This window comes from Electrona antarctica (assembly GCF_951216825.1).
Source record: "Electrona antarctica genome assembly, chromosome: 17".
Classification (NCBI taxonomy): domain Eukaryota; kingdom Metazoa; phylum Chordata; class Actinopteri; order Myctophiformes; family Myctophidae; genus Electrona; species Electrona antarctica.
The window spans coordinates 2,693,128-2,709,635 of NC_136798.1; the positions used below are offsets into that span (position 1 = coordinate 2,693,128).

At 40.7% G+C, this 16,508-nt stretch overlaps 1 protein-coding gene across 2 annotated transcripts in view; it reads left to right on the forward strand.

Annotated features, from left to right (window-relative positions):
- Positions 1–14,614, forward strand: part of snx17 (sorting nexin 17) — a 61,522-nt gene extending 46,908 nt beyond the window's left edge. The window contains exons 11-15 of one of the 2 annotated variants that reach the window (XM_079525853.1): positions 8,248–8,376; positions 9,405–9,482; positions 9,889–9,963; positions 10,065–10,106; positions 10,451–14,614. In XM_079525853.1, coding sequence (XP_079381979.1) covers positions 8,248–8,376; positions 9,405–9,482; positions 9,889–9,963; positions 10,065–10,106; positions 10,451–10,570 — 444 coding nt within the window. In that variant the 3' untranslated portion in view covers positions 10,571–14,614. The remainder of the gene's footprint in view (positions 1–8,247; positions 8,377–9,404; positions 9,483–9,888; positions 9,964–10,064; positions 10,107–10,450) is intronic. The other variant, XM_079525854.1, reaches the window with a different exon arrangement.
- The last annotated feature ends 1,894 nt before the right edge of the window (positions 14,615–16,508 follow it).

Genomic DNA, 16,508 nt, shown 5'->3' on the forward strand with positions numbered 1-16,508 from the left:
AATCATAACATAAGCCCCCACCTTCCTGAATAACCCGTAAAGGAAACGAGGGTCGTAGAGTTGGAGTGGACGGGTGGCGTTCCTTTCGTGTGCGTTTGCTGCCACCTAGCGGCACAGAAAAGGTTAATGAAAAGGCAGTACGTTTAATCGGAGTTGCTCCCGTGCCGTCCTTTCTACCTCTGTTGCCATTGTTCTAATCCTGTGATGCACTGACCGGTCCTGCCATACCTTTCCTGGTTGGTGCACCGTAAGGAACACCCTTTGCATTTCTGTCTGTACAATTTACAATTTAGGCATTTAGCAGACGCTCTTAATCCAGAGCGACTTACATTAGGCAAGAACAAAAGTATGGGAATACATCACATATATAAAATGCATTTATCAAGAAACATGCGTAAGATAAGAACGTAACTAGAACATATCTATATAATGACACTATACATATTAACTATACATATATACTATGCTATACAAGTATATCTGTAAAAGAGAGAGGTCAAGAAGAGATGTTGTCCATTAAGGCAGGGGTTCTCAACGTTTTTGGCCGGGGACCCCCGGAAATGCTTTGGCAATGTCTCGGGAAGGAATCCTACCATATTGTTCTAGCATAAAAAAAGATCAGAAGCCCTTTGGTTTAGCTTCTCTCCTTGTTGACATTGCCGTTTGTTCGCAAAGGTTACCACTTCTCCTTTTTGTAGCGTTAACCAGCTGGCCCTCTCTCTGACTTGGCGATATTTTCTATTTTTGCACAGCAGAGAGGGATAGTGTAGTAGGAGAGACGGGTTGGACCTAGTCCAGTTAGGCCAGCGAGAGCAGATGTTTTTCCCAGAGAGGTGGGGGTTTTGACCGCTACACCAGTGGTTCCCAAACTTGGTCATGTCAAGGACCCCCAATTTGACACTAATTTGCCCACGGACCCCCTTTGAAAAGACATTCCAGGGACCCCCATAAGAGAAGATTTTTAAGGCTCCAACAGTGATTCTCAACCCGTTTAATTTCAACGGGTCCATTTGCACACTCTCAGAGTTACAGACCCATAAGGGTCCATTTGGTTCCTAACTGTCATTTAGCTGCCTGGGGACCCCCTGGAACTCCCTCAAGGACCCCTGGGGGTCCCCGGACCCCACTTTGGGAACCACTGCGCTACGCTACATAACATGCTGCCCGTTCATTCACTCCTTAGCGCATGCAGACGGAGGCTTACGAAACGCACTTCTTCATTCAGCCGGAGCCAAAGCACCACTTTCTGTTCCTGCTGCGGACGAAAAGTGCTGACCTCTCCATGTTGTTCATCTTCATCAGTTCAATTACCCCGACACGTAGTCACCACAAAGTCTAACGGCATATTATTGATCCACCAGCCTCATACAGTTACCTTATCCCATTTCTACAAAATGTCTTCTAAATCCTACCAGTTTTCTGAAAAACCTATGTTTCTATGTCAGTGGTGCTTAACCTTTCTCATGTCAAGGACCCCCAGAATTATCTGTATTCATCTGAAAATATGTTGTTCCAGGGACTCCCTGGAAGCAAAGATTTGAGTTTAAAACGCTCTGAAAGAATATATATTCAAAGATTTGCGCCACATTTTCACGATTTTTTAAAAATGGAGCTTGTAGATCTGCTATTTTTTCAAAAGCTAAAGTATGACATAATACTTAAAACACCAAAAGGGGTTCCCGTCCTGAATATGTTGTTAGACTCTAGAGCAGGGGTTCTCAACGTTTTTGGCCGGGGACCCCCGGAAATGCTTTGGCAATGTCTCGGGACCCCCGCCCCCTCCCGACCCCCAATATAAATTGACTGCTACAATAACCTTAACCCATTTTGGGCGGGAACCCCTTTTGGTGTTTTAAGCATTATGTTATAATTTAGCTATTAAAAAATAGCAGATCTACAAGCTCATAGCGCGCCACCGAGTGGCGCGCTACGAGCTTGTAGGTCTGCTATTTTTGAAAAATCGTGAAAAAAACAAAAAAATAATAATTTGGCGACCCCCTGAGGGGTCGCGACCCACGGGTTGAGAACCCCTGCTCTAGAGCACCAGCCTTTACTGTAATTGATACAGTAAATCCATTGGCAAAGCAGTAATCGGTTGATGCACTGTAAAATCCTGATCCAATCCAATGGATCCTTTAAAGGTGCATTTGGTTCTATTTGTACCATTGATAATATGCAACAATTGATAATATTCGTAGCAATTATTCTATCGAATACTTTTTATTTTTTGAATAATTTTAACTTTTTGGAGAGAAAAAATATATGATCAACTAATCGATTAACCACTTAAAGGGAATATCACACATTTTCTTTTTCTTTTTCTCTTTTTTTTTCCCACTTGAATTCGTTTTAAATTGTATCATTCTATAATTATGCTAAATTCTTCATACACAAACCAAAAAATTTGCTAAAACTACACCAATCTCTCTCCCACTTCATCTTCCAACTTGGAATGCTCCTCTGATCATTGGCCCTAGTAAAGTACGTCTGTGTACTCTTTGGCTTGCAGAATACACCCCGAGTTCTAGACCTCCAGCCTACAACAACTCTAAGTTATATAAATGACAGTTCAATGTTGAAAATGAGTGGTATTCCCCTTTAAGCATTATTTTATACTTTGTCGACAACCGTGTTGTGCAAAAAATGTCTGATCTACAAGCTCACAAAATGACGCGATGGGATCATTGAAGTATTTTCCCCTCCCCTTTTTTATTTATTTAACATTCCCAGAATAGGATGCTTGGGTTAATAAGGAGCTTCCTTCCCAAACAAACGATTAAAAACATCCTATTTAGTGGTGTACTGTTATCCTACTTAACTGTCCCAGCTCCAATGACGTTTTGTCTCCAGGGGATCGCAGTGATGAAGGGAAAATGACGCGTACGTTTCCGCAAGGAAGACACATTTAAACAGTTTCAGTTGTGTGTGTGTGTGTGTGAGAAAGAGAGATGGGGTGAGAGAGAACCTTCTTTTGGACCAGACCTGGTATTACGTCCTTCACACACAGACACACACACACACACACACACACACACAGACACACACACACACACACACACACACAGACACACACAGGCTGCCAGCGCACAGAAATACATCTAGCACTAGTACTGTTTAGGTCACATATCATTAATTATAAGGCATAGATAGATAGCGTCACTATTGGGGAGAAACCTTGTGTTTCCATAGTTCATCTTGTTTTAATGTATTTTCATACATTTATTTAACCCATTGATGCCTGGTGCAACCTATACGTTGTTCTACCCTTGATGCCGGCGCGCTCTCTGCGTCTCATCAGCTATTGCTATACATGTAGCAACATAACTATTTAAAAAAATAATGAATCAAAATGTGAAGGTTTTCAGAAACTATAGGTCAGGCCCTAGAAGGCGTTCCCAGATTCGGCCTCAGGTATCCTATTTTACTGTGTCTTGCAAAAGTAACTAAAATAGACGATCAACAAAACAAACTTTGTGTTTCTGTTCGCCTATAATGACTTGCTGGACACGAGGTGGTTAGGTCTTTCTTTGGGCTTCATACATTATTTAACAATTAAAAATAGGCTTTGTGGCTAAATAATAAAGACATTGGATTAATTGTAACCCATGTTCCTTTTTCTATTTCCCAAAAAGTAATGGTTTATACAAGGTTTCAGTCCGACAGAGATATGTATAAAGTTGTCATAATGTGTGTGTGTGTGTGTGTGCGAGTCATTCATGCTATCATGATGTTTATTTGTGTGTGTGGGTGTGGGTGCACTGAGGGCTACATGGGAGGGTTGCGAGTAGGAAGTAGGCCTAATTGGTGCACAGGAAAGCACTGAGTGGCTCTGTACTCCTCAGTCACTTCTCGTAAGAAATGAAGCCAACCCAAACTATGGAATGCACTTCCCATTACAATCAGAACTGCAGCCACACTCCCAATCTTCCGCCGTAGTCTGAAAACCCACCTCTTCAGACTCCATCTTGGCCCGTAGCACTTGCCCTAACCCCGACGACCTTACAGGCGTATGCAAAGGCCCAATTTATGTAACTTGGATAGCATCTTATGTAGACATGGCACTATAAAGTATACATGCATAGTTTCATTATATAGATATTCCACTGTTACGTTCTTAGCTTACGTATGATTCATGATAACTACTTGTTATGTATGTGATGTATTGCCATGCTTTTTGTTCTTGCTTAATGTAAGTCGCTCTGGATTAAGAGCGTCTGCTAAATGCCTAAATTGTAACATATTCTTTTTAGTACGGTGTTGGGCCACGGCCAACACGAGCCACCCGATCAGCTTCAGATGTGCCTTGACAATAGAATTGAATAGTACAAGTCTCTGGAACTCTGCTGGAGGAATGGAACACCAATAGAACTGAATAGTACGAGTCTCTGGAACTCTGCTGGAGGAATGGAACACCAACAATAGAACTGAATAGTACAAGTCTCTGGAACTCTGCTGGAGGAATGGAACACCAATAGAACTGAAGGATTCTTAACTCTTTGAGAGTTTCATGGATTTCTATATAGTTTTTAGACTTCTCTATGGCAGAATGGCGTTTTTGAATGATTTATTGAAAATTCTCTGTTGTGAATGTGTGACAACGAAAGACCTTCAGAGAAAGCTTGGCTTGTCTGCTTCCAGGAAAAAAATGAACTGAGTTGATAAAATGTTTAGTTGTGGTGTTGGAAGCCATTTAAAAGAGCCTGCATTTACACTGGGTAGTGTTTCTAGGACAACAAAAAAAGTTATGACCGGTTTAAGTTTTATTTTCTAAATAACTTTTTTTCTGCTGGGCGTACATAGCCATGCAATATCTCATTTTAAAGGGTGAGTTGTCTAGTTCAATTAAAATAAAATAAAAAGTTTCTCACATGTACCACTGTAGATATTTTGCCATCTATAAATAGCATGGTCAGTCATGATCAATCTGACCTATCCAGCTAAAAGTCCCCCTAGCTCTGAAATGGAACATCATATAAACTCAATTCTTTTTTGGGGTAAAATTAGACATTCTAACGCACATTTTGATATATACCATGTTTACATAGTCTTACCAGTACCGTGTCTATTCATGCATGTATCTCAAAAACCTGTTGTGAAGAAACAGTTTTGATAAAAAACTCATCCAAGGACATTGTTTTGATATGACTTTGTGCCCATGATATGTATCAAAATATAGACTTGAATGTATACTGTATTATAACAAAAAAATTGGGTTCTTACCATCTACCGTTACAGAGTAAATCACAGTTGAAACTCGCTTAGTCAAACCATAAACCTCAGACTAGTGAACAAAATAGCCATGACAGGTCTAACTCATTGTAAAAGCTTGTCTTTTATTTTTTATGACTACTAACATAATACAATTATAATAAATATTACAGAAAATAAATAGGCCTACATACAAAACAGTTGTCCCCAAACTCCCCAGTGTCCCCAAACCACTGCATTCCAGTTGTTCTTGACGGTGTGTGTGTGTGTAGGCTAAATTTAAAAAAAAACAACAACTGAAATGAATGAATGCATCCGGTTCAGTGTCGGAGAACTCCATCGCAGTCTTGACTCTTCGTCTTCATCATCATCATCATCATCATCATCATCCTCCTCCTCCGATGCCAGTTCTAAATATATAAAAATAAACATTTAGCTGTAGTCAGCCCGGCCAATAGCCAGTTGGGGGGGGGGGGACGTAGGCTATCTGACATCATCGTCATCATCATCATCACACGGAGACACACTAAACAATGTACAATCATGATTGTATACAATATACAATGAATGCAATTATCATGCAAGCTCAGACGTCAATGAAACGTCATACAGATCTTATATAATACGCTACTGTTAGCTTCACTCCCCGTCCCCCCTCCGATCCTTGTAGCAACGTCATCATAACCACGCGTTGCTTCAGTAAACGATGCATGTTTGTTCTCCGTCTTTGTAGACAGTAAATAAAAGGAGCGAACATTACTCTAAAGATCAGATCGCCTATAAGGCACGCTACAATATAAAATACTTGTACTGCCATGCGTGCATGCCTGCTACGATACATTTGTACTGCACTAACCAACCGATCGACACCAACCCCCCCCTCCAGCCCTTAGCCAGCACCAATGCACCGACCAACACCATTAGCCAGCACCTTCGGTGCTGGCTAATGGCTGGGGGCCATCGTGGTGAGTCATTCTGGCGTCATGATCTGACTAGTAGTAGTAATTATCCAAGCATCTATTTGTAGCGATCATCTTATGATTTCTGATCACTATAGAAGGGCATTTTCTACAATAAGATTACCTCAAAACATTCCGGGTTGATCGTCTTCTTCAATGGTTTCCCGGTATAGCTCATCGGACGACGATGGGGAGACAATGAAAAAAGGAGGGAGGGAGCAGCGAGTCTCGCTGTAAGCACTGGACCAGGGCTACTCCGCCTGGAGAAGGCGACTGGGACGCGTATGGATCAATACTACTACCACAAAACTCGCTCAAATAAATAGTACTGCTTTCAACTTTTTCTGCTAGAAAATCGCTCGGGCGAGACGGCAAACAGGCAAAACAATGAAAACTATGAAGACTCCCTCTGCCCCCACTGTTTACAGGGGGTGGGACCAGCTTCCAATGGCAACACGTACACGTGTGTCACGTGACACGGGTTTTCTGGGTAATGTAGTTGGAATATAAGCTCAGGAATTTAAACAGCGCTTCGGAGCATATTAATATGTTTAGATTCATCAAAAACTGTGAAGACGCCAATTGGCGTCATTGATCATTTACGGAATTCTGATGAAGACGCCAATTGGCGTCTTTCATCTTCTAAGGGTTAATAGGACTAGTTGTTAAAGATCCCTAAATATTCAGCACAACAATTGAATGGATTGGAGATGACTTCTTGGGTGGGGTGGAATTGTCAATGATCGCGTGGTGCCACCAGTACGACACATCTTCAGTTGTGTGCCCTGACCTCATTGGGTGTTTCGGCCACTTATCACAAGACACCCTCTGCCGAGGTTGGCCCACCACAGGCTGATCAGACCTGGGTGTATGTCGCACAAGTCTCTGGAACTCTGCTGGAGGAATGGAACACCAATAGAACTGAATAGTACAAGTCTCTGGAACTCTGCTGGAGGAATGGAACACCAATAGAACTGAATAGTACAAGACTCTGGAACTCTGCTGGAGGAATGGAACACCAATAGAACTGAATAGTACAAGTCTCTGGAACTCTGCTGGAGGAATGGAACACCATTCTAACACCATTCTTTCAAATTTATGATATTCTCTCATTTTGTGTTTTGGTGATGGTGGATCCTCAGTCCCAACTCGCACGCGGGTGAAATCAGATAATCAACTATATCTGCCAGACATAGCGGCCCAACCCCTTGAATCCAGCAGCCAAACCCAGTAGTCACCTTGAGTCGCACCGAACGCAGAAGCCACAGGTGTGATAAATTGCTTTCTGACAGAATTAACAGTCTGGTAACTGGCTTTTTGACTGAATTACCAGGTAGCTGCCTTTCTGACAGAATTACCAGTCTGGTAGCTGCCTTTCTGACAGAATTACCAGTCTGGTAGCTGCCTTTCTGACATAATTAACAGTCTGGTAGCTGCCTTTCTGACAGAATTACCAGTCTGGTAGCTGCCTTTCTGACAGAATTACCAGTCTGGTAGCTGCCTTTCTGACATAATTAACAGTCTGGTAGCTGCCTTTCTGACATAATTAACAGTCTGGTAGCTGCCTTTCTGACAGAATTAACAGTCTGGTAGCTGCCTTTCTGACATAATTAACAGTCTGGTAGCTGCCTTTCTGACAGAATTACCATCTGATTAATGCATTTCTGATAGAAATGCAGTGTAATAAATAGCGCTGTATGTCGGGATTCAAACCCGGGAGGTGTGGATTGTTTGAATGGGTTTTAAGGCTGCATTAGAATATGACGACGCCCCTACGGGGCGAGGCTTCCCTCTCCACCCCCTCCCCATATTTCTGGCATATATAGTTGAGGGGTGATTTCACCATTCTGCTCCAAACTCTCCTTAGGTGTTCAATTATGTTGATCTGCGGATGGCCATTACATATGAATCATTTTCATACTCCTCAAGTCATTCAGTGAAACCTTCTGCCTAGAAAATAACATGCATCAACACCGGTGGACGACAGACGATTCTAGACGATGGTTAGATTACATCATTATAACGCCTGCTTGCTTCTCAGCCTGTCCAAATAAACCATCTGGTGTCTCCTCCTACACAGCAGGTTCCAGTGGCTAACGGCACGGCCAATCCCTGCAGCTCGGCCAAGTGCGAGGTCAAGCTGGAGCTGGCCTTCGAGTACCTGATGAGCAAGGAGCGCCTCCAGTGGGTCACCATCACGAGTCCACAGGTAAGCTCTCACTGATGGCTTCAAGCAGTACAGGGTCACTACAGTTTGAGAAAGTCTTTTAAATTTGGTGATCCTCAACCTTTTGGATTAGATTTTCTAGTCGGCCACGCCGGTAAATATATGGGACCCCAATATACACTGTAAAATCCTCAGTGTTGGTTTATCTCCGGAACCAGGTTTACAGACCAGTAAGGGTCCACGGAAACAACATTGAAAACCAGTGGTTTAATTTGAACCAGGTTTACAGACCAGTAAGGGTCCACGGAATCAACATTGGTTTAATTTGTACCCACTCATACAATTGTGTGATTGAGTTGAATGTAATTATACGGTAGCTACGGTATTTATTTATTATTGGTTTGTTTGTTTTCTCTGAAAGCTGTGAGCTATTAATTTTGATTGCACATACTGTATGAGATCTCTGTTTAACTTGACCCCGAGTTCAAGATTCAATGGCAAATGCAGGATAAAGGGGAGGGTAGGTTTGGGGGAAAAGGGCTGTAGGGAGAATGCACCAGGGGTGCCCACACCTTTTTTACTTGAGAGCTACTTTTAAAATGACCAGCCCAACATGATCTACCCACCCCGAATAAAAATAAATACATAAATAAAAACTGAGGGAGGTTTGGAATAGCAGCGCTAAGATAAACACACTTAGAAAGTGAAATAGTGGGGGGGGGGGGGGGGGGGAAGCCTTGCCCCCATTCTGTATGGAAGTGGTAGGTTTTCAGGTTCTTCTGGAAAACAAAGCATTTCCCTACATTTAGAAGCCGTGAAGGGAGCCAACAGGCCCTTCTTGTCAATCAACCAAGTCACCTTAAGTGGCAGATGTAAAAAAGAGGGGTTCAACTTTTGTTTTTATATTTTGATTATAATTATTTTGGGGCATGTCATGTGGTCTACCTGCACAGCCTTTGTGATCTACTGGTAGATCACAATCTACCTTTTGGGCACCTCTGCTGTAAACATTCTTTGGGGTGATTCTGTAAAGAACATATAAAATAGGCTGACTCTTCTCCAATCTTTAGGCCATCATGATGAGCATCTGCTTACAGTCTATGGTGGACGAGCTAATGGTGAAGAAGTCAGGCGGCAGCATCAAGAAGGTTTGTTATTAACACTTTCAGCGCCCCCTGGTGTTCATGTGAAATTACCGCAGGCAGCATTGCCTGGCTGAGTCTAGTGGACAAGAGATCCAGTACAAGTCATTTTACACTTGGTTGCATGCTGAAAATAGCAGATCTACAAGCTCGTAAAATCTGTCATTTCGAGTTTTGACGGCATCAAGGCCCGCCAAAATACATTTTAGTCGACTAAATCAACTGTAGATTTAGTCAACTAAAATGTTATGCTATTTAGTCGACTGAAACTAGACTAGCACTAAAACATTCCAGGTGACTAAAATGTGACTGAAACTAACTGAAAACTATTCAAGAGACTATGACTAAAACTAAAATCTGAATTTTGCTGCCAAAAACAACACTGGTCTCCTGTTGTACTGTGTTGTACTAGATGCTGAGGAAACGCCAGAATGGCTCTATACACCGCTCAGACAGTCAGCAAGCTGTGAAATCTCCCCCTCTACTGGTGAGACTCGGTTCGGCATGTCACAAGTGTTTGCTGCTTTGCCTTTTAGATGTCTGGTGAATGTATTACGTATTTGACTTTGAATCTTCATATTGCTGCAGGACTCTCCAGACCCAAATCGTGAACAGATCGTCAAACTCTCGGTAAGGGTACATTTTAGAATAATCTTTTACTGTTGGTAAAGTGAGTAATAGTAAAGTTTCTGTTTTAGTACGTTTAGCAAAATTCAGACACATTTGGCCCAGTAATGTTGGTTACCTACCAGCTGAAATGGCTTTCCATGACCATCATTCAAAAGTTATTTTTAATTTAATTTGTCATTCATTTTAAAATTAAATTTAAAATTTATATTTTTCATTTTTCATTTCAACTGGTATAGCCTGTACCTTAATAGCCTGTACCTTTCCATAATAAGTATGCTCTTTACTCTGTAGTCTAGCAGCCATCAGTCCATAATGTACTAAGTATGCTGTGACCTTCCATACAGACCAAGCTGAGCTCGGTGTCACTTCGTGGGATCAGCGCCTCCAACTCTGCAAACGACATCAGTGGGAACGACTTCCATGGCAACTACGCTTTCGAGGGAATCGGGGACGACGACCTGTAACCCCCCCCATCCCCCTTACCCCCCCCTCCCCCATTCGCCTTCCATTACTCTCTCAATGATTGCGATGGCACAGATTCCCAGCTGAGCTGAGCCAAGCTGTGAGGATCATCAGACATGTCAAAATTCTGCAAGATTGTAGCTTCCCCCTGGAAAATGTGTTGCCTTAATACTCTCATTTAATCTCCTGACAGTCTTACTTTTTAGAATGTAGAAAAAAAGGTGATCTAGATTTCTATTTCTATCATCGAATTATATTTGAATTCTCCCCCCTCTTTAATCTTTTTTTTTTGTTTTGCGATATTGGCGAGCTAGCATGTGATTGTTTTTGCTCCACCAACAGAATCCATCATGGTGAAAGAAAGCAATACGAAACAAAGCTTTATGAAGTATAAGACGTGTGGAGAGTGGAGAGCTTGACAATGAGTGGACTGGTGGTGCAGCTGGTGGGGATTGTTTGGCTATGTGAGCAGTAGTGGGTGAATGTCGGCAAATGCCACAAATGAAACATTTCAGAAACGTTGAACTACGAGATGACAACCTGGCAAATGTATGGTGGTCGGTTACTGTGATTTCATCACTCACAAGTCACGACTCACCTAAAGACCATGAGTACCTGATCCTTCCCAGGAAGAAAACGAAACACCCCTCCAGGACATGAGTAAGTTGCATACAGCATTATGATGCCATACATAGACAGTAGACACACACAGACAACAACCTTCATACAACATGCTTAGTTTAACCTCTCAAGCCCTATCTTATACTTTGTAGTACAATGGTGTTGTGCGGTGAAAATAGCCGATCTGCAAGCTCACAACGTGTCGCGTCACTTTTCCACATGTTACTAGAGCCACGAATAGAGATTCTTGTGGTGGGAACAGGAGCTTGGGTTGAATGGATTGATCCCCGACGTTCCAGCCCTTCTAAAGAGTAAAGCAGGCCTTGGCATTTCAGGACACATCAAATGCATGTGCAAACTTAACATTCTCTGTCCAGTGAAGAGTAGCAGCTGCTGGTCTGATCCCATCCCATCGCCTATCAGTACAGTGCTAGACCTAACGGAATAGTGGGTCTTCTGCTCAAACATGAAATGGAGACAAACCTCCAATGGAGCTCAGTTTGGTGTGGCATGAGCTTGTAGATAATTTATTGTCGCTATTTTTGACCATCTATTCTATAATTACATGCGCAAAATGGGGACCGTACGCCATGTTGAATGTAGTTGTCTGTATCACAGTGGTATCAGCATTTGGGCTATGGGATGTTTCAAAATGGGGAACACATGGAGTGATACTAATCACACTCTCTCTTTAATGCTTAATTGTCTTATTAAAGCATAATTATAATTTATAAGGCATTGTTTCACCTTTTGGTTGACAAATGGATGGAGCCCGCACACCAAAATAGTAGGTAGAGGTACAAAAAAAGACTTCTTTATTTGTCTGACAAGTGACAACGTTTCAATGACCTGATGAAGATCGAAACGTCAGACAAATACAGAAGTCATGTTTGTACCTACTATGGTGTGCGGGCTCCATCCATCAGTGTCTTCAGTCCAGCACCCACCTGTCGATGTGCTGTACGTATTCTACAGCCTCGCCCATTGTTTCACTTTCGGACATGTGTTGTCAGAGGAGGAGTGTAACCATTCGGTAAACATGACCACATTTGACAAATACTGGTGGTGTCATTTAAGATGTTTAAGTGGGGATGCGTTCATTAATTTGCATTACAGAAATCGATGCATTCTTTCAAAACATGTTTGCATGTTAATCAATCATACACTGAACAATATCCTTTGTCATAAGTGCCGCTTTTTTATAATGCATTTCAATGTTCTGAAGTAAATGAATAGCTTGGAACCTAGGCAGTAAAAAGCTAGATCCATTGATGGCTGCATAATTCCCTTTCAACTCTAGAAGCAAATAATCCAGTACAACCCGACAACTACTGATAAATACCACAATTGTTTGAAATTATATTATCAAATTTATATCTAAATTATATAGTCTAGTCGAATGAGTGACTTGAAATGTATCTCAACTGTGAGATGTTGACATCTTAATCACACAGGTGGCATACAGTATGTTTGATTTGGCCGCGTAACAAAATGTAATTCTGGGAAATGTTATTTCCTAGCGACAGTACTTAGTAGGCATGTAACGATACACTCGACTCACGATACGATTTTTCACGATATTTTCAACACAATTATTTTCCAGACAAATGACAAAAAAATCTTTTTTTATTTTTATTTCCACAATTTTTATTTAACTACATTGCAAACATAATTGCCTTCCTTGATGTATTAATTAATGAGCATCAATAACGACCATCACCTGGGCACAGACACATACAGCTCCCCTCTGCAGGCCTCTACTACTGAAAGTGACTGCATGGAGTCTGTCTCATTTCTCTCCAAAAGCATGTGGAGAGAAATGATGAGCATGATGGAATATGATTACAGCTCACATTTCATATCGCACACTAGCCCCCCCTAAAAAAAAAAAGTAATATCGATATATCGCGATATACGATATATCGTTACATGCCTACTTAGCCTTTAAAGCTGTCAATGATTCTCTTCATCTGACCATGATGGTAGTAAGTAATGGCAGGCTTTGGCCTCCGTTATGTTACGATTTACAATTTCGTTCCAGTAAAACTTTACCCTAATATTAGAGGCACAGCCACTCGCTTGCCTTTTGCAAAAGAGTCAAATGCCTTAACTTTTTATTTCTGTCTGATCTCTACCATTATTTACCAATCAACTAATCAAATGATTCCCGAGCGCGGCACGGCTGCAGCTCACTGCTTCTTGGCTGCGGATCACCGCTCCAAGAGATGGGTCAAATGCGGAGAACAGATTTCACTGCGGTAACGTGTGTGACAAATCGTACGACTTTGACTTTGATTATCATAAGGAAAACAGGGGGCGGGTATGTCGTTGATTTGAAACATGCTGTGTGTAGTCAGTCACTCAGCCTTTCAGCCAGCGCTGGCTAGGATCTTGCAGAGCACGATAGATTGATTAGTTTGGCAGAACTCCTTGCACTTGCTGAACCCATAATTTTTTGCACAGTATTACAGATGGAGATGGATATTTATTGAACGAAGTTGCTAATGTCTGAATATTGTGTGGGGAAAATTTCCAAGGGGGGCTCTTGAAAGAAATCATCTTTGATTTGTTTTTTTTCAACCAATTATTTTTTCAAAGTTACTCATTAAATGCCAAAATATAGTTTACTAAAGCATTTTGCACAAAAGAAGCATTAAAAAAATTTACGTCACTTTTATATTATGTACATGCAATTAAAGAAAAAAAGTATTCTCAAACATTTACTAATATGTATCAATAGTTTTATTGTACTCAAATAAATCAAATGTAATCTAAGCTGTATAGAACAAAAAATATTTCAAGGACTAACATTTATCATTGTTTACAGAATGTTTAGGGAACTTGTTAAAAGTGTTTACAAATTCCACATCTGATTTTTTGATTGATTGTCTTTTTTTTATTATTATTATTATTTAGAGTAATAATGGGTTGTGTGGAACATGCTCCTAACAGATTGTTAGTATATTGTGCCAATCATCTCGGAGGTTTTTTAGCGGAAAAGCTGCTTTCTTGAGGGCAGCACGATCGCTAGTTTGACCTCTGAACAAATGTTGGTTTTACGGAGCGTTGCGAACAATATGAACATTCATTCCAGATTCCAGTCTTATACTGTTTGCATCCGTCGGAGAGAGAGTGTGAGCAATGATGCAGAATTTCTTCTTTTTTTTTTTTTTACAGAGTTGAAATCTCCAAATGTAAATGAACCGGTGCACTCTCATTGGATAGTCTGAACTGTAATCAAGAAATATATGTTATGGTGTCTTTTCCTTTCATTATTTTCCTCATTTGTGTCCTCAGTTGGCTTATAGGGTGGAAAGGACACGAGGGTGTCACCGATGAGGCCTAATTCTGATCACATTACTGAGAAAATACATGTAAAGCTGCAAAGTCCAGGATTTCAATAAATGTATAGTTGCCAAATTTCACTCTAGGCTTTGCATTTATTTCTTTAATACTTGCTGTGATATACTTGGGTTTTCTGAAAAAACCCAGGTTTCTATGTCAGTGGTGCTCAACCTTTTTCATGTCAAGGACCCCCAGAATTATCTGTATTTGGCTGCGGACCCCCATCTGAAAATATGTTGTTCCAGGGACCTCCCCCCCAGAAGCAAAGATTTGAGTTAAAAACGTTCGCTCTGAAAGAATATATATTAAAAGATTTGCGCCACATTTTCATGATTTTTCAAAAAAAATAGCAGATCTACAAGCTATGAGCTTGTAGATCTGCTATTTTTCAATAGCTAAAGTATAACAATGCTTAAAACACCAAAAGGGGTTCCCGCCCAGAATGGATTAATACTTGCTGTGACATTCATCAAAAAAGTGTGTGTCTTTGTGTCCTCCAAAAATGGCAGTGTATGGCTTTAATAGCACAGGCGGGCCAGCGTGTTCTCTCTAAACTCATATTGTTATAAGTGCGCAAAGGTAGTCGTTTTTTGTTGAATAAATGTCAGGTTAAAATAAGGTGCATTTTGCATCCCAAAACGTAGTTTATAGTTAAGGGACGCAATAAAACAACGACCTCTGCAGCCACAGGATGCACTACTGTGCTAGCTAGCTTTAGTTATAATAATCATTTCTTCTTCTGTTTTCTACATGAATATAACCACGTTATAACCATATGAAATGGGAGTTAAATGCTGCACTTGGTAAAAAATGGCAAAACATGACTCCTAACGTTGTTGAAGTGGGACTCATAGAACGTCCCTCGGACACATCTAAAAGACCATCCCTGCATCCCGGGACTCATTACATTGAAAACCTATTTACCTATTAAACCTATTTATCACTGAAATGTGAATATAAAACTAAAAGAAATGAAAACCAGTCAGTCAGATATCCAACAATAAATGAACTCAAGTTCATGTGTTTATTTCAAAATCCGCACTTAAGGCATTTATGAAAACACTGCATAAGAACAAAAAGAACACTTGGGGACCTCAGCACTAATTACTGGGTTTGGATGCTCCACTGTGTGTCAGGGAAACCTGAAACATGTCTTACTTGCATATAATAGTAATTCACAAGGAGATGAAAACGTAAACATGACCTCACATTTTTTTTTCTTCACATTAAAGCAACACTATGCAATCGTTTTATTAAATTCTTGAGCGTTTTAGCACCATTTTTGCAATTCAATACAAGTAGTTTCACTTCCAGAGCGTTAAGTGTTGAGGTGCGTGCAACCAGCCTTCTCAATTTGACGACCTATTGCCCTGAAATGTATCTTGAGGGAGAGCTACGACCTAGGCTGTGTACCACCCCATCACACGTTTAGTTTGGTAGTCAGGATTTGAATCAACCTGAAGATATGGATGGCTTGCGCACGGCTAATCCAAGGATCAAATATTTCACTGAAAAGTTTGAATGTTCGGCAAGGACACACTCAAATAACTTAACTACTTCTATACATTCCAGGATAGGGAATAAAATCGTATATCAAAAGCATCAAGTACCAGTTGCAGCCAACAAGTGCTGCTATTGTGCCAATCTTAAAACTTACATAGTATCGCTTTAACCAAAATGTCCCTAACTTGTCACACATTCAAAATACAAAAGAAAATGCTCTCTATATATATATTAATAAGGTATGCATTTGTAATGGTCTATTACAGCCACATTAGAAAAATAAACAAAAAAACTATACTATACTGTGTATATATATATTCAGTTCCAACACTCTCATGCTTAATAATGAGTGTCTTCTTTCAAGTAAAACAAATGGGCTAATTTCACAGTCAACAAGACAGCAATTGAAAGTAAAATGACTCGACATACATTCTCGCTTAATAATAATATAACTCTTCCCAAAGGGTACTA